The sequence below is a fragment of the Neoarius graeffei genome, chromosome 26, assembly GCF_027579695.1.
Source record: "Neoarius graeffei isolate fNeoGra1 chromosome 26, fNeoGra1.pri, whole genome shotgun sequence".
NCBI classification, from domain to species: Eukaryota; Metazoa; Chordata; class Actinopteri; order Siluriformes; family Ariidae; genus Neoarius; species Neoarius graeffei.
This window is the reverse complement of record NC_083594.1, coordinates 22236055-22260354: the sequence shown is the minus strand read 5'-3', so window position 1 is coordinate 22260354 and position 24300 is coordinate 22236055. Positions and strand designations below refer to the sequence as shown.

The following is a 24300-nucleotide window of genomic DNA, read 5'->3' as shown; positions in this document are numbered from 1 at the left end:
CAGATAAGAGCATATTTCGTTATGGAAGTACGGTGGACTGTTCCTTTAAAGTAAAAAAAAAAAAAAGAGAATATTTTTCAATAACTAGCAAACTCTGTCTCAGTTCAGTTCTTACACATGCTCCATCACGAGTGAACTCTGCAACGCTTGCTCCATAGCACTTGCTAGAAGGATGGTTTATCCTTAAAGCTGTACTGACTTTCAGATTTTTCAAGTGTAGGTCATAAAAAGAATTTTCCCTGAAACCCAATTATTTTTGTTTAGTGGACTGAAAGCTACTGAATTTGAATCATAGACTTCCAATGTTATTAGTTGTTGTTTTTTTTAAATAGAACGATAAATGAATTTAGGGTTATGGCCCTAAATTCTCTGCTATTTTTTCCTGCTTCACCATGACCCAATACAAGATACTAGATCATTTATCACATGGTGGGCTTTCCCTGATCGCGCAAGGCACTGTAGGATACAAACTTGAAACAGGAGAGAATAACGGAGGACGCGAGTGTGTGAATGAAAGATGAAAGATTGACTACAGTAACGGAAAGTGAGAAAAAAAAGACGTTATGTTGCGAAGGAAAGGCAACACAAACTAATAAATATCGGTGGTCAGTGAGCACCTCGGTGAGTTCAGCTGTTTGTTTAGCAACAGAATGATGGAACGGTCAGTGCACAGCCAAGGTAAACCTGCGCATGTGCACATGGACTCCCTCTGTCTGCTTGACTGTGTGAAGTGAGTGATTTCATGTACATTATTTGCTAGTTTGTTTTTTTTATACACATACTACAGAAATAAACATATCACAATGACCAAATTTCAGAGGGCAATAAATTTCACCGATTTTATGAAATCAGAAGGCCGTCTACTTTTAACATGTCCTCTGTATGTCCTGTGTACTTATACAAAATGTTAATACCAAAATAGATGGGTTATTGGAGATAATTCAAGTGAAATTTCATGTCAGGTTAGGATGATCGTACAAAAACAAATGAACACATCTGGGCATCTGGTCTAGGTCATTGGCTTTGGTCTTGGTTTTAACCCAGTCTTGGCTAATGTGGTCTTGAACCCAACACTATCATTTTAAGTGAATTCATAAAAATTTGCTCAAGAAGAGTAATATATCTACAGTACAGTGGTGCTCGAAAGTTTGTGAACCCTTTAGAATTTTCTATATCTCTGCATAAATATGACCGAAAACATCATCAGATTTACACACAAGTCCTAAAAGTAGATAAAGAGAACCCAGTTAAACAAATGAGACAAAAATATTATACTTGGTCATTTATTTATTGAGGAAAATGATCCAATATTGCACATCTGTGAGTGGCAAAAATATGTGAACCTTTGCTTTCAGTATCTAGTGTGACCCCCTTGTGCAGCAATAACTGCAACTAAACGTTTCCGGTAACTGTTGATCAGTCCTGCACACCGGCATGGAGGGATTTTAGCCCATTCCTCCGTACAAAACAGCTTCAACTCTGGGATGTTGGTGGGTTTCCTCACATGAACTGCTCGCTTCAGGTCCTTCCACAACATTTCAACTGGATTAAAGTCAGGACTTTGACTTGGCCATTCCAAAACATTAACTTTATTCTTCTTTAACCATTCTTTGGTAGAACGACTTGTGTGCTTAGGGTCGTTGTCTTGCTGCATGACCCACCTTCTCTTGAGATTCAGTTCATGGACAGATGTCCTGACATTTTCCTTTAGAATTCGCTGGTATAATTCAGAATTCATTGTTCCATCAATGATGGCAAGCCGTCCTGGCCCAGATGCAGCAAAACAGGCCCAAACCATGATATTACCACCACCATGTTTCACAGATAGAACAAGGTTCTTATGCTGGAATGCAGTGTTTTCCTTTCTCCAAACATAACACTTCTCATTGAAACCAAAAAAGTTCTATTTTGGTCTCATCCGTCCACAAAACATTTTTCCAATAGCCATCTGGCTTGTCCACGTGATCTTTAGCAAACTGCAGACAAGCAGCAATGTTCTTTTTGGAGAGCAGTGGCTTCCTCCTTGCAACCCTGCCATGCATACCATTGTTGTTTAGTCTTCTCCTGATGGTGGATTCATGAAAGTTAACATTAGCCAATGTGAGAGAGGCCTTCAGTTGCTTAGAAGTTACCCTGGGGTCCTTTGTGACCTCGCTGACTATTACATGCCTTGCTCTTGGAGTGATCTTTGTTGGTCGACCACTCCTGGGGAGGGTAACAGTGGTCTTGAATTTCCTCCATTTGTACACAATCTGTCTGACTGTGGATTGGTGGAGTCCAAACTCTTTAGAGATGGTTTTGTAACCTTTTCCAGCCTGATGAGCATCAACAACGCTTTTTCTGAGGTCCTCAGAAACCTCCTTTGTTCGTGCCATGATACACTTCCACAAATATGTGTTGTGAAGATCAGACTTTGATAGATCCCTGTTCTTTAAATAAAACAGGGTACCCACTCACACCTGATTGTCATCCCACTGATTGAGAACACCTGACTCTAATTTCACCTTCAAATTAACTGCTAATCCTAGAGGTTCACATACATTTTCCACTCACAGATATATAATATTGGATCATTTTCCTCAATAAATAAATGACCAAGAATAATATTTTTGTCTCATTTGTTTAACTGGGTTCTCTTTATCTACTTTTAGGACTTGTGTGAAAATCTGATGTTGTTTTAGGTCATATTTATGCAGAAATATAGAAAATTCTAAAGGGTTCACAAACTTTCAAGCACCACTGTAATTAAAATGCATCTCCTCTGATATAGTCTGCGCAAAAAGCCCTTTTAATATCCTCACTTAATATTATGAACAACTTATTAACTGAGCGCGAGGCCTTTACGGGAAAATATCAGACTGAGGTCTGATATTTTCCCGTAAAGACCGAGCAAGCGAGGTTAATAAGGAGTTTATTATATGGCTTTTCTTATTTCTAAGATTAAAATAGATGGTCATTATAATGAGGTGTGATGCTGCTTTCAGTCACCTCATATTTGTAACGTAGTTGAGTCATGCATGCAGAATAAACAGCTAGCGGTTTCAAAAATGAATTTCTGTTAGCAGTTTCTGAATGCTCTTCGTTGCTCATTTCTTGAATAACTCAGTGACTCTTGTTTCTCTTTTGTGTTATGGCTGTTTTTTATTCTTATTCCATTTCCAATGAATCTTTTTTTTTGTCATTTTGTTTTTTGCAACACTGAAAGCCGGTGCCTTGGAAAGAAAGTCCGTAATTGCCCATGGGCATTACGGGAAAATTCTGCCCACCAAGGAACCAATCAGAGTGCACGATTTTACCAGAAGTAGCTCGCGCCATATAATAATAATCATGAATTATATAATATTTATGCATTTAATAGTAGTTTCAAATGACATTCCTTAGTTTATGCATTTACTGTTGGTAACATACATTTCAGCATGATATTTATGATACATTTAACTGCCACTGGACTTGCTTGAGTGAAAAAAAAAGGTGAGCTGAAGTCCAAAATCAGAACTGTGCATAACTGAGACGCACTAAAACTCCTTCCTGTGTGCACAACTCCTGTGTAACTCCTGAATGCCACTTACAGCAAGTGTGTAATTATGCACACTTAACTCAAAATGCAGCCTTTAAACCCTTTGTGTTTAAATGTGATGCTACTGCACACTATAGTAGCGAAGTGGAAAGCTCACTGAAGTCATATAAGCAGCTTAAAAAAAAAAAAAAACAGTTTTAAGGACTGCAGGTTGTGCAGCAGTTTCACAAGCTAAGTACGAAGACAAACACCTCAGTTGCCTTTGCAGTTTTTCACTTCCATTGTAGAAACGAACTCTAAATATCTTTCTTTCTGTTTCTTACCTTATATAAAACGTCCACCACTACCCGGCCTCTAAAATAATGCATTTACAGTTGCAGTCAGAAATTTACATACAGTGCCCGCCACAATTTTTGGCACCCCTTGTAAAGATTAGTAAAAAGGGTTAGAAAAATTCCATGTTTTGGTGAAGTAGCTTCATCTCACACTGAAAGAAATGAGAAAAATCCAACCTTTAATTGAAATAAGTTTACTCAGAGAAAAACAAATCCCTCATCAAGAAATAACTTCCTTTTTTTCCCCTCAGTGTGAGATGAAGCTACTTCACCAAAAGGTGGATTTTTTCCAAACTACCTTTACTAATCTTTACAAGGGGTGCCAATAATTGTGGAAGGCACTGTACAGGGACATGAATAGGCTTTCATTGATTTCTTTGAACTGCTCTTTTTCTGCAGAATGATTGTACAACATACATCTTTTATCAGAAAAATAAACCCCACCCACAATAATTTGGTGCCCAAGTTTTAATTTAATTTTGGTGTTTCTGAACTCAACACAGAGTCGAAATTATACATACACGGTCAACGTACAGCACAACACAGCAACATACATTTACATGCAGCACACCTAATATTTGGTTGAATGTCCCTTAGCAAGTTTCACTTTGACCAGACACTTCTGGCAGAATTCTGGTTAGATATTTGATTATTAATTCTGCCACGAAGAGCGGAGTTCAGTTAAATTTGTATATTTCCTGGCATAAAACTGACTTTTAGGCACAGTCCACATATTTTCAATTGGACTGAGGTCGGGACTTGTTTTAAGCTTCATATTAGCCTGCTTTATCCATCCCACAACCAGCTTTGATGTGTGTTTGGGGTCATTGCCCTGTTAGAACACTCAATTGTGTTGAGGTTTCTGATGGTTTGAGGGTTTGCTAAAGAATTCTGAGGGACTAGCAATGTTGCTTGGCAAAGTGGCTAGCTACACTTCCCAATAACTTGTACTTATGTACAATTGTTTGAACTGATGATCTTGGAATCCGTTCAAATCAGTTGTTTAGAAATGGCTCCAAGACACATTCCTGAGTTGTTTAAATCCATGATCCTCATTTTCAGATCTGCACTGAGCTCCTTGGACTTTCCCATTTCCCAGTCCAATCAGTGCTGTCAAACAAACCCTTTTTATGTTAGCACAGCGAAGGTACCAGCTTAACAGGAAGTTAAGAAGCCTTGGCAAGTTAGACACTTTGGAACGTTCAGCACCACTGAATTAATAATCTATTTAATTAAATCACCTATTTCTGACTTTGTACAGTCTGATTTTGACCTTGTGTTGATTTCAGAAAACCCAAAATAAATTAAAGCCACTAGCGGCCTTGACGGGCCTCACACGTGTGGGCCTCGCACGTGTGGGTTCGCAACCCAGGACATTCCAGTATGTGTGTATGCATAAATATTCTTATGACTGTGTGTGTATGAGTGTGCACTGAATTGTATATGTTATATCATCAGACTCACGATATCCAATATTTTGGAAAGTTACAATATGTGATTGTATGCATAAATATTCTTATGACCCAACAAAACAGTCACGTCATATATTCTTCAAATATATTTTGACATGACATTCATGTCTCTGTACGTAAACATCTGAGCACATCTATACAAGGCCTGCTTTTTGCTGATCTCTCATTAACATTGAGAGTTTGTGCTGAATAGATGAGCAGAAAGACGGTGTTTTGTCAGTACGTCTGTCAAGCAAGCCCGTGCCTCTTGTTCAAAAGGACATCATGTCTTTGATTCACATCGTGAACAAACCAGATTTTCTGACAAATACGTGAGTAACACACGAGTGATTCAGACAAAGTCAAAATAAGAGATAATACAGTTGAGAATCATGTTTTTTGTTACCTTTTTCAAAAATTATATGGAGTTGCTCTTTAAAAATATTCCAAGTTCAATGTTGAAATACATGCTGCTAACCAAATCTTCTCTGTTTGTAACATCATTTGTCATAAGCCCTATGTTCAAGAGGAATGATACAGATAGAAGAAGAAAAGGGAGGAACTTTCTGGATGACTGCACTCACTAACCTGATGTGGGACGAGGCCGAGTGAGGTCGGCGGTTCATTCATGCGATCATCACTGCTACTCGCCACCGCATAGCCTCTGCAAAATAGGAGAGGACAAAAATAGAGAGATGACATGCAATAAATATAAAAGCCTGTCTGGACTTCTCTGTCTTTCAGTTTCTCATTCCATGCATCAGTTCCCTTGAATTCCATTTATATTTTGGTCGATTGGTCTGAGAGTACATCTCTCTTTTTCTCTCTCACTTCACCACACATCCTGAAGCTATAAACATCCTACTCTGGTTGCCAAAAAATATGTGTATTTCAAAACGAACAATTCATAATGATCATTGATTTGTTCCGAATGCATTTTATTTGGCTGCTGGATGAACCATTATTTTATTAAGAGAATCACTTAGAAGCAATTATGATTGCATATACAGAGACAACAGCAGCAGGCTAATGCATGAATATATGCCTTTTTACTGTAGAGATACATAATACTAACCAATAATTGTCATGCTTTCTAATTTTTAAACCAATTATTAAATGATGTTGGGCCATCAATTAGAGAGGAGGAAGTGTGCGCGCGCGTGTGTATGCACATGCTTGTTGAATCAGCGTATGATCTCGTTCATAATTATGCATGCATGCATGCATGTATTGTGACAGCAGCCCAAGAAAACCCCTACACTGTAAAAAATGCAACTTGCAAAATTGAGTGAAAAAAGGATTCTAAGTTGAATGAACAAATTTCCCTTCTAATTGTTCAAGTAACTAAAAAAAAAATAAAAATAGTTGAGACGCCTTTCGTTCGCCACAAGTTCATAGGAATTGGAAAATTAAGTGAACTTATATATTCAAGTGCTGATTGACGCCCCTTAACCAATGCCACTGCGCATGCGCACTTCACAAGTTCGAAAGTTTCAACAGTCGGGTAGAATGAGAAGTTCGTGGAAACTGACACGAGACATTGCATAGTAGTATAGACTAAGCTTTCCTCAACAGAGGCCAGGGAATTACCTCCTTGTATGTCGGTATTTGTTTCTGTTTGTGTAATAATAGGCAAACTGAAGTAGAACTTAAGTGTTGAGAGGTTTGTGTTAACTAAAAACTGTAATGCACACCACATCATTGTAAAAAAAAAATAGTCAAGCCAACTTAAAAATGTAACACAACCTGCTGCCAAAGGATTTTGAGTAAACTCAACTTAGAACCATGATGTGCCAACTTGCTCTTCTAAGTTAATTGGCATTATTATTTCAACTAAACAATTTGTTGGACTGAACTTCTAAAGGCAAGTCAAGTCAACTCAACATAAAATACTCTTCTATGTGAACTTAAAAGAACATTTTGGGGCGTTGTGACTCAGGTGGATAAGGCACCATACCATAAATCCAGGGACCCGGGTTCGATTCTGACCCGAGGTCATTTCCCGATCCCTCCCTGTCTTTCTCCCGCTCATTTCCTGTCTCTACACTGTCCTATCCAATAAAGGTGGAAAAAGCCCCAAAAAAGAATAATTTAGGATAACAATGTTTTTTGTGCCAACTTGCTTTTCCAAGTTAATTGGAATGATTATTTCAATTTATTTCAACATCACAATTTGAATGCACTGAACTTGCTAAATAAAGTAAGGTCAACATAAAATACTCACCTGTGTCGACTTAAAAGAGCAAGTCAGCACAACTATTTGGCCCGGAGTTGAGTTTACTCAAAATCCTTTGGCAGCAGGTTGCATTACATTTTTAAGTTGGCTTGACTAATTTTTTTTTACAGTGTGCCTAAACACCACTGCGCTCCTCACACTACTGCTCCGATGATCCTGAAGAGACAGTGAGGACAGCATGACCACAGGGCGGAGCTAACTAAACTCACAGCTAGAGCAGCTTAAGTGACGCCTCAATCTACCTCCTCAAGCAGCCAGAGGAGTATAAAGAGGTGTCACCACAAATACAAGTTAGTCAGGTTCTTGCAGAGCCTGTTGACCGACACTTCCTTCCTCTCCCTGCCAAGGCCACTTTGTGGCCCATTATTGGTGTCTCCTTTGAGAAAGTGGGCATGGATCTGGTGTGTCTCCTTCCCAAGTCAACAAGCCAGTAAGAGGGGATGATGGATTGAGCCCCTCCCAATACTCTCAGCCCTTGCTTCTGTCTCCCCAGAACCCGTGGTGCACACCCAGGTCCAGCAAGGCAAAGACCTCACAGTCTGAAAACAGTAAGGGCTGCGAAAACTACTTTACTAGTTTGGTGCATTTTCTCAGCAGAACCAGGTCGGACCCACCTGATCCAGCATAACATCAAAAAAAAAAAACCTGCAGTAGTGATCAGACAGCACCCTTACTGCATCCCAGAGGCCTGCTGTCATGCAACAGAGGAGGAAGTGGCTCGGATGCTGTGGGACAGGGTCACTGAAGAGTCCACCAGTTCCTGGTCAAGCCCCGTTGTAGTGGTGCCCAAGGTTGATGGGAGTCTGAGACTGCAACAACTTCAGGAGGCTCAATGGAATCTCAGATTTCAACAGCTACCCCCTGCCCACAGTGAATGACTTGGTCAACAGTCTGGGGAGGGCCTGCTTCATATCCACTCTCAACCTCACCAAAAGGTTGGCAGGTGGCTCTGATGCCCCAAGCCCAACCCAAAACTATCTTCACCACCTTGTCAAGCCACTGGCAGTACCAGGTCCTCCCCTTCAGCCACCACGGGTCACCTGCAACATTTTAACACCTTATGAACATTGTGCTGTACCCCCATCACAAGTTTGTGACAGCCTACTTAGATGAGATCATTCACTTGTCCATCTGGGCTGACCGTCTGCACCACCTCAAAGCTGTCCTGGGAAGCTGAGAAAGGCAGGGCTCAACGTCAACCTCTGAAAGTGCCACCTGTGGTTGATTGAGGCACAGTACTTGGGTTACGGCATTGGCTGGAGGCTGCTCAAACCACAGCCAAGGAAAATTGAGGCAGATCAAAAGTACCCTCGGCCCACCACCAAGCAACATGTATGTGCCTTTCCTGGGGCTGGCTGGGTATTACCACAGGTTTGTGTCTAATTTGTACAGCCCAGGAAAGACCCCCACCTAAGCAGCACAGTTTTGGACCAATAAGAGCTGTGTGGCCAAGGGGTGGAGCTAGCTAATAACACACACAGCTGGAGTAGCTTAAGTGGCACCTCAATCTACCCTCCTTGATCAGCCAGGAGAATATAAAGAAGTGCCAGGTAGGTTCTTGCAGAGCATGCTGACTGACATCTCCTTCCTCGGTCACTTTGCCCATATCAGGAACGACGAGGAAGATGCTGAAGCAGACAGTCAGTCCCAGACAGTCTCCCACCTGGAGCTGTAGGTTGATGGTGACTGGAATCTGCACAGCCCACACCCTGCCTGAAACCTAACGCTTGGCCAGTGCCTGCATCCTGCCACCAGCACCTGCCTCACCACACAGCTTCATTCTCCTTCACTTCTACCTCCCGTTTGAAGCAAAAAAAGAGCAGCTACTTTCCAACAGGCCTAGGTTAAGTGCTATAGTGTGCAAGTATGTATGCATGCATGCATGCATGCATGTTCATACAGTGGGGTCCTGTATGTTTAAGCCAGGAAAAAAAGAATTATGCACCTTTCATTTATGAGATACTTAGACATTTGTTCCGAAATCCATTTATTTCTTGCTGTCCACTTTCACCAGTAACTTGCTTCATCTTCAGAGCAAACTGTAAAAATGATTTGTAGCAATAAAATAATTCTTTAAAAATGCTTCATTCATTAAAAATGATTTTAAAACATGGTGTACATTAATAATATTACTGATTTAATGCACGTCTACAAAGTTGATCAACTAAGCTACCCTTGGGGGGCATATAAGGAATGGTTTGTTCTCAAATCCTGGCACTAATATCTACTGATGTCATTTCCCTCCAAGACCGACATTGAGCCCTGGTGAGATTCTTAAGTAATTACAACAGTTAGACGCCAAAACAAGAAAAGGGTGAACTATGTTACCTGTTGACTGGGTTACCAAGTAAGAGCAACTTATATAAGTACAGGGTAAAAAGAAAAATTTTGTTTGTCCTTAATTTGGAAACAATTAAACCTATTGAAATGTATACATGACGTGTCCATTGGTATCATGCTGCTGTTATATGCTTCTAATATTAATATAGGAAGGTGATGACTTTAGTGAGATTAGGTTATTGTCAGCTGCGATGCAACAATATTACATAACCTGGCTGGATCCTGAACTTCCAGAAGGGCAGATTATTATTATTATTTATTAATAATAATAATAATAATAATAATAATAATAAAAGATGCTATCGTATTGTCAAAATATAAGCTACTTGTTTAAACAGCCTTTGTATCTGACTTTCTATTGATGCAATGCCATGCAAGATGTTTCAATTGCTTAACATATTTAAGATATATTTTAAAATAAACAATGTTTAGATACATCAGAAACAAAAATTAACGTTTTTTCTAACTGTCCTGTCAACTACTGTATACTATATCTATTCGGTTACTTTAGAGGTCAACGAATTTACACTTGTGTTGCTGCATTTTACTTAAATGAAATACCTTTAATAGGATTAAAATTGATTGTATACAGTATTATTTACAGGTTGAAGTGTCACATAAGAGTTAACAAATTCAATGTAACCTTCCACTGTGATGGAAACTTTCATAAACGTTACAAAGTCAAAAACATGAAAATTAAGCTTGAGAAAGCCAGTATTTATTAAATATGCTCCAATATACTGCTTTCTCAATAAATTCCTGTATGTTCACACAGCAGTGTGCATTATGTATAATAATTATACATTATAAAGGGTTCTAGCTATTCTAACCCTTAAAATTGTATATTTTTGAAACGAGTGAGCACAATTTTTACAAGCAGGCTTAATGAACACAAGAACATTCAAAATACCTTTTACTTAACATGTGAAGTTTAACGTGAGTCTTCAATGCCGTACGTTTTATCCGTAATGGAATTGAGAAAGTAATCAGTGAAAATTCTTTTTCCTGAGAATATCTACAATTTCATTTTAGATTAATCTTTGCTTTCAGTGGCTTTATGTCCAGTTTATGTCTCAAAACAATAATTATTTCAGTCAAAAAGCAGTGATTTTTCTACTTTTCACAATGAATGAATAAAGCAGGGGGAAAAATTATATTATTTGTTATTTTATTATCAAGCACAAAACCATCGATAAATCGTGGCGTCTGGATCCCGGAAAAAGGCAGCCTTGCCTCAGGGATAATCTCGCATGACATCATGCGTGGAACCCTGGTTATCTGGGTCATTTCCATTCATCTGACTCCTTGCTCGTTTACTCGCTGAAATTAGATATTGTTGATGGAATCTTACAAAAATAATGATGGGAAAGCGCTGCCTTGTATATGAATTTGAACATCCAAACACAACAGGACATTCAGTTCATGAATTTCCGAGAAATGACACCAATTTAAAGTGACAGTGGGTGAGGTTTGTGCAAACGAAGTGGGCAGATTTCGTGTCGCCTACTAATAATAAATCCGATTCATCAAGTGTTCATCACCACCAGAATGACCACATGGGAATTATTGGAGCAAAAAGAAACCCATTTATTTAATAAATGGCATTTGATCGAACATTTGGACAGTTCATAGATTTCCCCCATTATCTCACACACACACACACACACACACACACACACACCAGACGCAGGATTATAAGCAACATTTACACGCTCGCGACATCCGATCTTATGCACTTTAACAGGAAGAAAAATGCATACGCAATCATAATCATTAATTATTAACTGAAACGTGTTAAAAGCTCTCAGATTGCAATATTGCAAGACTTGATTTGTTTTTAGTTTTGTTCAGGAAAATATGATGAAAGTTAACCACTGCGTTCTGCACATCTCTTGCTCTCTCTATCCATCTCTTCATCTCACACACGCTACGGAGGAAGACTGTCGTGAACTGTCAGTTTCTCGTCTTGGGGGCTCGAAAAGATAACCATTTACTCCGGAATATCCTTGATAATCATCTGCCCTTTCATTGACATATAAGAATCCCAATCATTATCAGAATTCTCTCCAAAACATGATTCCATATCGAAACTGGCCTAACCACTGCTGTGCATGTGAACAAAATTGATACCTGGATTGTTACACGTGTGACGTCACGCACCTCTTCAGGATCTTCCAGATCAGTCTCGTCAGATTCCATGAAAATCAGCCGATTTTATTGATTTTCCATTAATTTATGGCCTTTTGGATCAGCTATGGTTCGAAAACACATGGTCAATCAACATAATGATTGTTGCTTTGTACAAGGAAAAGAGTGGGGTTTAGAGGCGTTACATACACTTTAAGACATGGAGTCTTTTAATTTATAAAATTAAAGAAAAACCATTGAATTAGAAGCTGTGTCCAAACTTTTCACTGGTAGTGTACATGTTAAAAGGATGAAGATATGACTGTTGATGAACTTGACGGCTGTTTTATGAAGGCATGAAATGATTGAGTTCAACCCTCCATGTTTGAGCACCATTTCACTTGGAAATATTCAGCTTGTGCAAAGCCTCACCAGCATTCAAGCAAAGTGAGTTTTATCACTTTTAAATGTGTATGTTATTAAATTAGAATTATAAACTCAAATTCATTTTATCACTTTTAAATTTATCTCAAATTCAAAGCCACTTGAAAATTCCCCAGAGTCATACAGTGTAGCCGCTCTATACTGAATAAGATGAGTGGCTGTCTGTTACGTTCTGTCTTTTGTTGAAGATCCTTTTATTCAGCCCCTCGTCAGGCTTTCTCAAAATTGTCTCATGCATCGAAAGAGAGGTTCCCTTAAAGATGTCAGCAAAGATAGCAAAGGCTCGATTTACTCTGAGATGTCCAGACATAATAAGTGCAGGCATATGGGGAAATAAGAGATGGCACCCATTTAGCTATATATACACACTACCGTTCAAAAGTTTGGGGTCACTTTGAAATTTCCTTATTTTTGAAAGAAAAGCACTGTTCTTTTCAATGAAGATCACTTTAAACTAATCAGAAATCCACTCTATACATTGCTAATGTGCTAAATGACTATTCTAGCTGCAAATGTCTGGTTTTTGGTGCAATATCTCCATAGGTGTATAGAGGCCCATTTCCAGCAACTCTCACTCCAGTGTTCTAATGGTACAATGTGTTTGCTCATTGCCTCAGAAGGCTAATGGATGATTAGAAAACCCTTGTACAATCATGTTAGCACAGCTGAAAACAGGTGAGCTCTTTAGAGAAGCTATAAAACTGACCTTCCTTTGAGCAGATTGAGTTTCTGGAGCATCACATTTGTGGGGTCGATTAAATGCTCAAAATGGCCAGAAAAATGTCTTGACTATATTTTCTATTCATTTTACAACTTATGGTGGTAAATAAAAGTGTGACTTTTCATGGAAAACACAAAATTGTCTGGGTGACCCCAAACTTTTGAACGGTAGTGTATTTCTCCATCTTGCCAGCTAAACTGACACTTAAGAATTACACACAAAAGCTGGGTTTACACTATGCAATTTCAGGAGACCTTTAAGTTTTTGTTTTTTTTACTTGGTCACACTGTGCAAAATGGATTACACAGATTATATTTCCATTTCCAAGGGGGGAAAAACTTACTTGAGGCATATCAGGTGAAAATTCAAATTCAATCCAAATTGCTTGAAAATGCTCTCATTGAATTCAGAATTGAATGCAGAACAACATACTTTTACAGAATTATGTTTATCCATTCTTGACATATTACAAATCAAAGATTGAAAAAAACAGCTTAACCTTTAGAAAACTGCTGTAATATTCTGTATTCGGATAACATGGATCAAAACGGGCCTCATTAACAAATGAGATCAAATGTTTTTTTCTTAATAACTTCCATTTTTCAAGATATTTACATAGAAATTGGCAGGCACATAGATGATTATATACTGAATATAAAGTTTGGAAAATTAGTTAAAGCCAAGTATGCAATTTACTATTTAATTAGTATTAATTATAATAATTAGGTAAAAATGTTAAATCAGTACACTCAATAAAAAAAGTAATAAAAGATTATTTCTAATATCTTGTTTGTGCTCTGTAGGACTTTGTATTTCTCAAAAGTAGGGCCTACTAGTGTTTACATTAAAGAATATAAATGATAATATTCACAGCTTTCAAGGCAAACCTCGAAAAAACTGTGAGCCACATCCAATAAACAATTCCATTTAACTCAATTGAAATTGACACTTGCGTTTCTGACTTCCGGTTTTATAAAATATCATTCCGACCACTAAGATCTTAATATTTTTCATCAAAACAACTATACTTGTATTCTAAAATAGTTATTTATTGACATGAAATCAGTTTGATTTGAAAAAATAAGTAGGTAAAGCTATGAAAACTCACTTCAAGTCTCCCGTGAAGCATAACATCAAAACTAGCAGACAGAAAATTTTGCTGAATACTTCAGCAGAAACAGTGAGAGCGAGAGAACATCTCTATAAAAGTTATCTGATTGATATTCATGAGTAATCCTGTCAGAAACCGATCAGAAGAGAGCCTGACCGCTTTTCCATGACTCAGAAAGCACCGGCAGTTTCTCAATGTCACGCGAGCAGAGAGTTTTTACTCTGTTGTACCAGCTTCAACCTGCCGTTACTCCCAAAGTACTGAACGGATCTTAATGAGATACATTTCTTTGGAAAACAGAGACAAGCTTTTTAATGATAGTGTGCATGATAGAAAATATTCAAGAGTTAAGCAATGACAGATTTGGAAACTTAGATGAACATCTGCGTTAGACTTGTAGTACTCGAGTCCAACTCGTGCCCTGATTTTAAGGACTCATGAGCACTGGACTTGAGCACTGATGACCCGGACTCGTGCATTAACTGCATCCGGACTCATAAACTGGAGACGAGGACTCTGATTTTTTTTTTTTTGTAACATGCCATAATAATTTGGCATAAGATATTTATATCTACATTAATTTTTATACTAATTTCATGCAAGAGAATGCACATTCACCTGTTCATACATCATGTTCAGGAACAAACTAACGTTAATGGCGCTAAAATGCCTGGAGAGAAGCCCCTAGGATTGTCCGCTTTGCTTATACAGACTTCTCGTGCAGTAGGAAAAAAAAATGCACTGCTGTGTGTTCCATATGTAGAAGAACTATCGATGAGACGACAGGGAAAACCTCAAACTTCAATCATCATTTGGTAAGACTCCACCCAGAGAAGGAAGTGACACGCTATGTTCATTGCTCTGTTGATAGCGAGGCTTGCTGACCGATGAACTAGCTAGTGTTAACCCTCTCTCATGTTATTTGCCCTGTTGATAGTGGGGCTTGTGGCGGACTCAACTTGGATCAATACTGGACTTGAAATTTTCTTTAATGACTTGGACTTGAGCACTGGAGACTCGAGACTGGACTCTGACTCGAGGTTTAGTGACTCGACTCCAACACTGGTCTGCATGCACAATTTTCACAGCATGGCCAGCGAGCATCTGATATGCCTACTTACTCTACACTACTTAGCCCTTCAAAGTACGCAATACAAATCAATGTTCTCATTTCAGTTCAGCATCCAGTCAAAGTCATCATGTGGAAAGAAATATTAAGAAATGTGCCAATTTGTCATCAGCAAAATCCTATTCTCATCCTACCAGTACACAATGAAGTTAATTCTATAGATATCCATGTGCATTTAAAGATGGGTAAACCTGCGGTGTAAAACTAGAGGATGAGCAATCCTGGCCATACCCCAGGAAAATATTACAATATGCTGGAGAAAGCAAAGACTATAAAGTGAGGCGTCTTCTTTGCCTGCCTTGAAGGAATGACCTCCATCTAAATTGACAAAACATGTACGTTTTGCTAATTTACTAATATCATCTCATCTCATTATCTCTAGCCGCTTTATCCTTCTACAGGGTCGCAGGCAAGCTGGAGCCTATCCCAGCTGACTACGGGCGAAAGGCGGGGTACACACTGGACAAGTCGCCAGGTCATCACAGGGCTGGCACATAGACACAGACAACCATTCACACTCACATTCACACCTACGGTCAATTTAGAGTCACCAGTTAACCTAACCTGCATGTCTTTGGACTGTGGGGGAAACCGAAGCACCCGGAGGAAACCCACGTGGACACGGGGAGAACATGCAAACTCCACACAGAAAGGCCCTCGCCGGCCACAGGGCTCGAACCCGGACCTTCTTGCTGTGAGGCGACAGCGCTAACCACTACACCACCGTGCTGCCCCTTACTAATATCAATTGGCCATATTTAGCCTGTTTTCTTTGCTAAGCTATATATTCTCATCTCTTAGACTGTATACTGTTTATGCTTATCTCTTGGAAAGTCATGGAACTTTAAATAAAGGTTTTATTGTTTGAGCATAAAATTATACAGTAAAGAAAAATGACCTACTTCGGCTACGTTTACACTAGACCGTATCTGTCTCGTTTTCTTCGCGGACGCACTGTCCGTTTACATTAACCCCCCTGAAAAAGCGGGGAAACGGGAATCCGCCAGCGTCCACGTATTCAATCTAGATCGTATCAGCTCCGGTGCTGTGTAAACATTGAGAATACGCGAATACGCTGTGCTGAGCTCTAGCTGGCGTCTCATTGGACAACGTCACTGTGACATCCACCTTCCTGATTCGCTGGCGTTGGTCATGTGACGCGACTGCTGAAAAACGGCGCAGACTTCCGCCTTGTATCACCTTTCATTAAAGAGTATAAAAGTATGAAAATACTGCAAATACTGATGCAAATACTGCCCATTGTGTAGTTATGATTGTCTTTAGGCTTGCCATCCTTCCACTTGCAAGTAATAAGTGATCTGCGCTGGGATCTCACACACAGCGGCTCAGTCCCGAATCGTGGCTTGTTCACTTCACTCGCGCGCTCTGTGAGCTGCGCAGGGCCGGAGTGCACACCCTCCAGAGGGCACTCGCTGTTCAGGGCGGAGTGATTTGGAGCGCAGGATGCCTGCGGAGCCGAGCGTATCCGCGTATTGGTGTTGCTGTGTGCACGGCTAACGGTTTTAGTGTCAACGCGAATCGTTTTAAGAACGTTAATCTGATGATCCGCTGATTCGACGTAATGTAAACGTAGCCTTCAATAGCACTTATGCTGTGCCACTTTACCTCAGTAAGCTTGCTGCAGTGTTTACTCTGCTTCTGCTTACTTCAGAATTCTAAACTTGGAAGTATGGAAAGATATGATTGGATTGATTTGGTGACCCATATAGGAAAGTGGTTGATGGTTACATAACATATAGAAGGAAGGTATTTTTTTTTCTTTTTTCATTTATTGTTTTTTTTTGTGCATTTACAAAATAGACAGAGCTGGGACTGGTCTATGTATGGATGTAATGTAGTTCTCACCCTTCTGGGTGCTGCAGGATGGAGACCATCAGCTCGACAGCCAGTGCTCCAGCAATCATGGCCAAACCAGGCCGGCTCACTGTGCACTGCTGATCCAAAGTCCTGTCCCTGGTTGACTGGATTAAAAGAAAAAGTCCTGGATTTCAGCCAAAAATTCAATAAGCAAATTTCTCATTAATCATACAGTTGGCCAATAAAGTGTGACAAATGAGTTAAGACATCTGATTATGAATAAAAGTGACAAAAAAATTTTTTTTGATTAATTATAGTAACCAAATGTTTTTTTACACCAAGGAAATGAACCAAGGCTGTAAATGTTCATACAATCACATCATAGTGAAACAGCCTGGAACTGCTGCCAGTTGGTCATGTAAAGATGTGTATTGTATTGTCTGAGAAGAAGCAATACATAACCCCTGAATTTTGCATGGACAAGACCTAATAGCAATGAGGATTCATTCCATACATGCTAACTCTTTTTTTTTTTTTAAAGGATTAATTTCCCAATCTAGCAGGGCTGGCGATTTGAGTCCATATTTCGGATGGATGGATGGATGGATGGATGGATGGATGGATGGATGGATGGATGGATGGATGGATGGATGGATGGATGGATGGATTTTAACTGCTAGATCATGGACAGATGGGCTTTAATTTTTTTGAACAGCTGAATAGACAGATGGAATTAAAATGATTTTATTGTAGGGATGGATGGACAGACGGAATGAGGGAGGGAGGGGACTGGATGAATACATAGACAAAGGGATGGACAGTTGGATGGATGGTTGGCTGGATGAATACATAGATGGATGGACAGTTGGATGGATGGTTGAATGGATGGATAGAATTTAACTGAGTGACCAATGGACAAATGGGATTGGCTAGATTGTGAATGGACAGAATTGAATCGACTGACAGACAGATAAGATGGATCATGGATGGATGGGACTGAAATATTTTTGAATAGCTGAATAGACAGATGGAAGTGAAATGATTTTTGGAGGGATGGATGGATAGGATTGAATGATTTTGAATGGCTGAATAAACAGATGGAATTGAAATGATTTTTTTTTGGATGTATGTATGGCTGGATAGATGGATTTGAATGTATTTCTAAATGAACAGACAGATGGGACTGGGTGGATAGATGGACGACTGGAATTGAATTGTTTTTTTTAGATGAGTAGATAGGAGGGATGGATGAGATTGAATAGATCTTTTGGTGTGGTGGATCAAACTGAATGGATTTTTCGGATGACTGGATGAAAGTGTGGCTGGATAAACACAACTGAATGGATGGATAGATGGATGGATATGGACCGATTTTTTTTTAAATAATTTTTTTAAGATGGTCAGATCGAGTTTTGGAGGAAGTTTTTAGGTGGATGGATGAATGAAAAAAATCTAGACACATCTCTTGGATGCCATCACCAATTCAGAACTAGGATTATTAACTAAGGAAACATGGAAACTCACATCTCCAGGAGCAACAACATCATTGCAGAAGTAACAGCCTAGTCGATGGCCAGGTATGTTAGAGAACAGAGATGCTCCTGAAAATATGAACAGTACAACCTTTAATAAAACCAGAAATGAAATACAAGAGACACTGTGTTCTAATATCTGTGTAATGTCTTAGTTTTTCCTCGCTGTAATTATGTTGTTTAGACAACAGAAGGCACAATAACACAACAGCAGGAATACATTTGACTTCACCCTAGGCCAGAGGTAACACAGCTCTAATGCTGCAAAACACAAAAAGCAGATCTAAAATGGGAAAGAGCTGTTGTGCGTTTGTGCAAGTAGATTTAACAAGAAATCAAAGGTCTCTTTTTACAGACTACAGAAAGCTAAAGAACAGAGAAGAAAAAAAGGAGGTAGAAGTGTTCATAAAAGTTTATTTAAAAAAAGGCCCATCTGTTATTAACTTTTTTTTTAAATAAAGTGAATATTTTAGTTAATAGGCTATTTTATTTTACTCCAAACTTTACAAATGTGGGTAAATAATTATTGTTAGATAAATTAAAGAATTAAACAAATGAAACCAAGTTTTTAGTAAAATAAAATGAATATTTAAATTGATAAAGAATTGTAAAATAAATATTGCATGTTTTTTGGTAATAAAATTCTTCATTTAATAGTTTTCGATAACCTGGTGACTTGTCCAGGGTGTACCCTGCCTCTCGCCCATAGTCAGCTGGGATAGGCTCCAGCTCACGGGCGATTGCTCTAAGACAATGAGGGAGGCTCAGCCTCCTCTAAAAATGACAAACATCGTGTAGGATGAATTGCGCTAGGCTTATGTTATAGCCGACCTTATAACATTGCTATTTCAGATCCAGAATCATAGAAATATGTGCTCAACCCAACTACAGTGCAAAATCATTCCGTTATAACTTTCCCCAGTTCGCCTAGTGTGTGTGTGAGTTTTTCCCCCTCGTGACAGCGCGATGCAGCCCAGCCTCAGTGGACTTCAATGGCATTTGGGAGCTATGCGCTTTTCAATATCAAAATGCAAGACGATTATTGGACAAATACTGCGAAAATGCCCGCCCATGGAGTCCCACGGACTCCCAGCCTCAGTGGACTTCAATGGCATTTGGGAGCTCTGCGCTTTTCAATCTCAAAATGCAAGACGGTTATTGGACAAATACTGTGAAAACGCCCGCCCCACGGACTCCCAGCCTCACAGTGGGAGGGACATGGCAAAGCTTTCCGCGAGGAGACTGGTGATTGGTGAAAGCGGCCGGATATTTTATTTGATTGACAGCTCGTTTCAAATATAGACAGGCAGCGGTGAATTTCAGTTCAGTCCCTTGCGGATTCGCAAGTGCTGTGGTGTATTGTAAGAGATCAGCTTACATTTCGATTTCATTCATTACATACGGTTTCTACCAGCTTTTTAGTTTGTATATACTTTCATTGTAAATAAAGTGTAAATATAGTGTTGTCAAGTTTGCTATCTTAGTTCCAGAAATTTCATTTATTTGAGTGACTGGACTTGAACTTGAGGGGGCTAGTCAGCTAGCAAGAAAGCTGCGCACGGATGCCAAGCATTGTTGATTTAATTTTGGCGAAGCCATTTGCCAGTCTTCCTTTCGAGGAAAAAATTAAAATTAAAGAGCAGGGTAGACCAACGCCTCAAACTGACTTGGTGAAAAAGGTAGGGAATAATACTCGTTCCTTTCAGCTCTCCTGGTACGAGAAAGTGAATTGGCTAACAGCAAGTGACCCACATCAACAACAGTAAATAGGCTACTTTAGTAATATGTCATGGATGGACCAAAAATATAGAATCTATTTAAAATGTTTATGCTGAGTATATTATATTGTAATATATATTTCTCTGGATATGAATTAAACACCGCTACAATTTGGAAAACATTTTTAAACAAAAACACAGCCGAGAATATTTCACACTACAGACCTGGATTAAAAGTGAAAGGTTATCAAAATTGTCAATAAAACATTTCTCAGTCAAAATAAGTAAAATATAGGGAAAGTGTCATTGAATGAAATGTGTGGCACCCAGCTCTATGTTTGGCTCCCCAAAGTCAGTGCTTGTGCCTATTCCAGAACACTCTGCTGTTACTGCTGAGGTTCCTGACAAAGAGCTGCTTTCAATAATGATCAATTTTTAAACAACATGCCACAATTTTAAAATATAAAATGTTAAAATATACCCCCCAACATATATATTGGACAGTAGGCTAGCCAACAATCAGCCAGATCAGAGGCAAGAGTATGGGCAAAATTGATGTGTTTTTTCTTTTTTCTTTTAAAATCTGGAAATATCGTAACCGACCAGCCTCCCCTGTTTGAAAGACTACCAGCCGCCACTGCTCCAGCTTGCCTGCGACCCTGTAGAACAGGATAAGCGGCTACAGATAATGGATGGATGGATATATGACTTCACTGAATGGAAGTCCATTTCAAGGAACATTTACATTTCCCTCTTTCCGATTCCACTTCAACGCAACAGCAGATGTAAAATGACATACCAATGTATAAAATGCCAGTCTCATCATTTTCAGCACTCAGGAACTAACACTTTTTGGCACGTTAAAAAAGAAGCTTTGAACACAACGCCAGTTACCTCAATTTACAACTACTTGACATTTAAAATAACCGAAGTGCATAAACCAACCTCTACCACTTATCATTTGAAAAGTAGAAGCAAAAACATGTTCTAAAGAATTTTCCTCCAGCTCTTTTTATTGCTTTTCCACAGAGTTCAAGGAGGAACAAACTGTGTGTGTGTAGGTTTAAGTGTTTAACAGTTACCTTAGTTTACAGACATCAGACATTTAAAATGCCTTCAGTGGCTGAAAACCTCAATCTCCTCAACCCATCGTTTAAAAAGCTTGACACAGAAACATATTCGAAATAATTTGCTTTCTACTTTATTGGGTTTCTACATTGGCCAAGCCAGGGGGACCATTGGGTGCATAGATCTTTTTTTTTTTATATTATTATTATTTCTGGAATATCCATTTCATTCTCAAATTATCAACCCACCAAGAAGAGATATCTAATTGTAGAGCTTTTTGTTTAGTGGACCAAAAGCTACTGAATTCGAATCACGGACTTCCAGTTTGATTAGTTTTTTTTTTTTTTTTAAATAGAACAATTAAGGAATTTAGGGCCACATGGCCCTAAATTCTCTGCTATTTTTTCCTGCTTCACCATGACCCAATTCAAGATACAACGTCATGCATCACGTGGTGGGCTTTCCCTGTTCGCGCAAGGCATTGTGGGATACAAATTTGAAACAGAAGAGAAAAATGGAGGATGTGTGTGCGCAAATGAAACATGAAAGACTGACTACAGTAACGGAAAGCGAGAAGAAAAGACGTTATGTTGCAAAGGAAAGGAAACGCAGGACCAAACTAATAAATATTGGTGCTCAGCGAGCACCTCGGTGTGATCAGCTGTTCGTTTAGCTTACAGAATGATGTAACTATCAGTGCATAGTCAAGGTAAACCTGTAGATGGCAGTAATGCAACACTGGATGCCAGCTGCCGTAAAACCCAAAAGAAGAAGAAAAAGAAGATGAAGGTGGTGGTAAACCTGTGCATGCGCACACGGACTTCCTCTGTCTGCTTGATTACATGAAGCGAGCAATTTCATGCGTATTATTTGCTACAGAATCCCCTCAAATTAAATAACTTCCCAGCCAGAGAATGGCCTGATATTTTGAGAGATATTACAGAAACAAACAAATATCGTAATGACCAAATTTCAGAGGGAACTAAATTTCACTGACTTTATGAAATTGAAAGGCCATCTAACTTTATTGTTGGTTTTGTGGGTCACAATCTGCAGAACAAAGCTTGAGTAATTGATGACATTCCAGTGTCTTCACCAGAATGTTTTTCACCAGATCTACTCTCACCAGTCAGAATTCTGATAACGCTTGGTCCTCCCACACAGTTTTCAAAACCATGCATACCAGATCGAATTTATTCACTAATTTCTTCATGCACTGTCAGAAATAGGGGTAGGAGTCCATTTCTGTCCCCCAAGGTACAACCTACACTATTGCTCACTATACTATACACTATCCTAGGGCTCAGTATTCAATTTCAAGGTAACTGTGTGTACCTTTTTAGGGTCAAAATGTTACATGTACAGAGGTGCTTGAAAGTTTGTGAAGCCTTTAGAATTTTCTATATTTCTGCAAAAATATGACCTAAAACATCATCAGATTTTCACACAAGTCCTAAAAGTAGATAAAGAGAACCCAGTTAAACAAATAAGACAAAAATATTACACTCGGTCATTTATTTATTGAGGAAAATGATCCAATATTACATATCTGTGAGTGGCAAAAGTATGTGAACCTCTAGGATTAGCAGTTAGTTTGAAAGTGAAATTAGTGTCAGGTGTTTTCAATCAATGGGATGACAATCAGGTGTGAGTGGGCACCCTGTTTTATTTAAAGAACAGGGATCTATCAAAGGCTGATCTTCACAACACACGTTTGTGAAGTGTATCATGGCACGAACAAAGGAGATTTCTGAGGACCTCAGAAAAAGCATTATTGATGCTCATCGGGCTGGAAAAGGTTACAAAACCATCTCTAAAGAGTTTGGACTCCACCAATTCACTGTCAGACAGACTGGGTACAAATGGAGGAAATTCAAGACCATTGTTACCCTCCCCAGGAGTGGTCAACCAACAAAGATCACTCCAAGAGCAAGGCGTGTAATAGTCGGCGAGGTCACAAAGGACCCCAGGGTAACTTCTAAGCAACTGAAGGCCTCTCTCACATTGGCTAATGTTAATGTTCATGAGTCCACCATCAGGAGAACACGGAACAACAATGGTGTGCATGGCAGGGTTGCAAGGAGAAAGCCACTGCTCTCCAAAAAGAACACTGCTGCTTGTCTGCAGTTTGCTAAAGATCACGTGGACAAGCCAGAAGGCTACTGGAAAAATGTTTTGTGGATGGATGAAACCAAAATAGAACTTTTATGAGAAGCGTCATGTTTGGAGAAAGGAAAATACTGCATTCCAGCATAAGAACCTTATCCCATCTGTGAAACATGGTGGTGGTAGTATCATGGTTTGGGCCTGTTTTGATGCATCTGGGCCAGGACGGCTTGCCATCATTGATGGAACAATGACTTCTGAATTATACCAGCGAATTCTAAAGGAAAATGTCAGGACATCTGTCAATGAACTGAATCTCAAGAGAAGATGGGTCATGCAGCAAGACAACGACCCTAAGCACACAAGCTGTTCTACCAAAGAATGGTTAAAGAAGAATAAATTTAATGTTTTGGAATGGCCAAGTCAAAGTCCTGACCTTAATCCAATCAAAATGTTGTGGAAGGACCTGAAGCGAGCAGTTCATGTGAGGAAACCCACCAACATCCCAGAGTTGAAGCTGTTCTGTACAGAGGAATGGGCTAAAATTCCTCCAAGCCGGTGTGCAGGACTGATCAACAGTTACCAGAAACATTTAGTTGCAGTTACTGCTGCACAAGGGGGTCACACCAGATACTGAAAGCAAAGGT

The 24300-nt window shown here is 39.3% G+C and overlaps 1 protein-coding gene across 2 annotated transcripts in view; it reads right to left on the bottom strand.

The window, feature by feature from the left end:
• atg7 (ATG7 autophagy related 7 homolog (S. cerevisiae)) overlaps positions 1–24300 on the bottom strand; it is a 307435-nt gene that overhangs the window by 198977 nt on the left and 84158 nt on the right. For both annotated transcript variants that reach the window (XM_060909788.1, XM_060909789.1), the window contains exons 15-17: positions 18754–18830; positions 17278–17393; positions 5892–5967 (exon numbers count right to left, since the gene is read on the bottom strand). In XM_060909788.1, coding sequence (XP_060765771.1) covers positions 5892–5967; positions 17278–17393; positions 18754–18830 — 269 coding nt within the window. The remainder of the gene's footprint in view (positions 1–5891; positions 5968–17277; positions 17394–18753; positions 18831–24300) is intronic.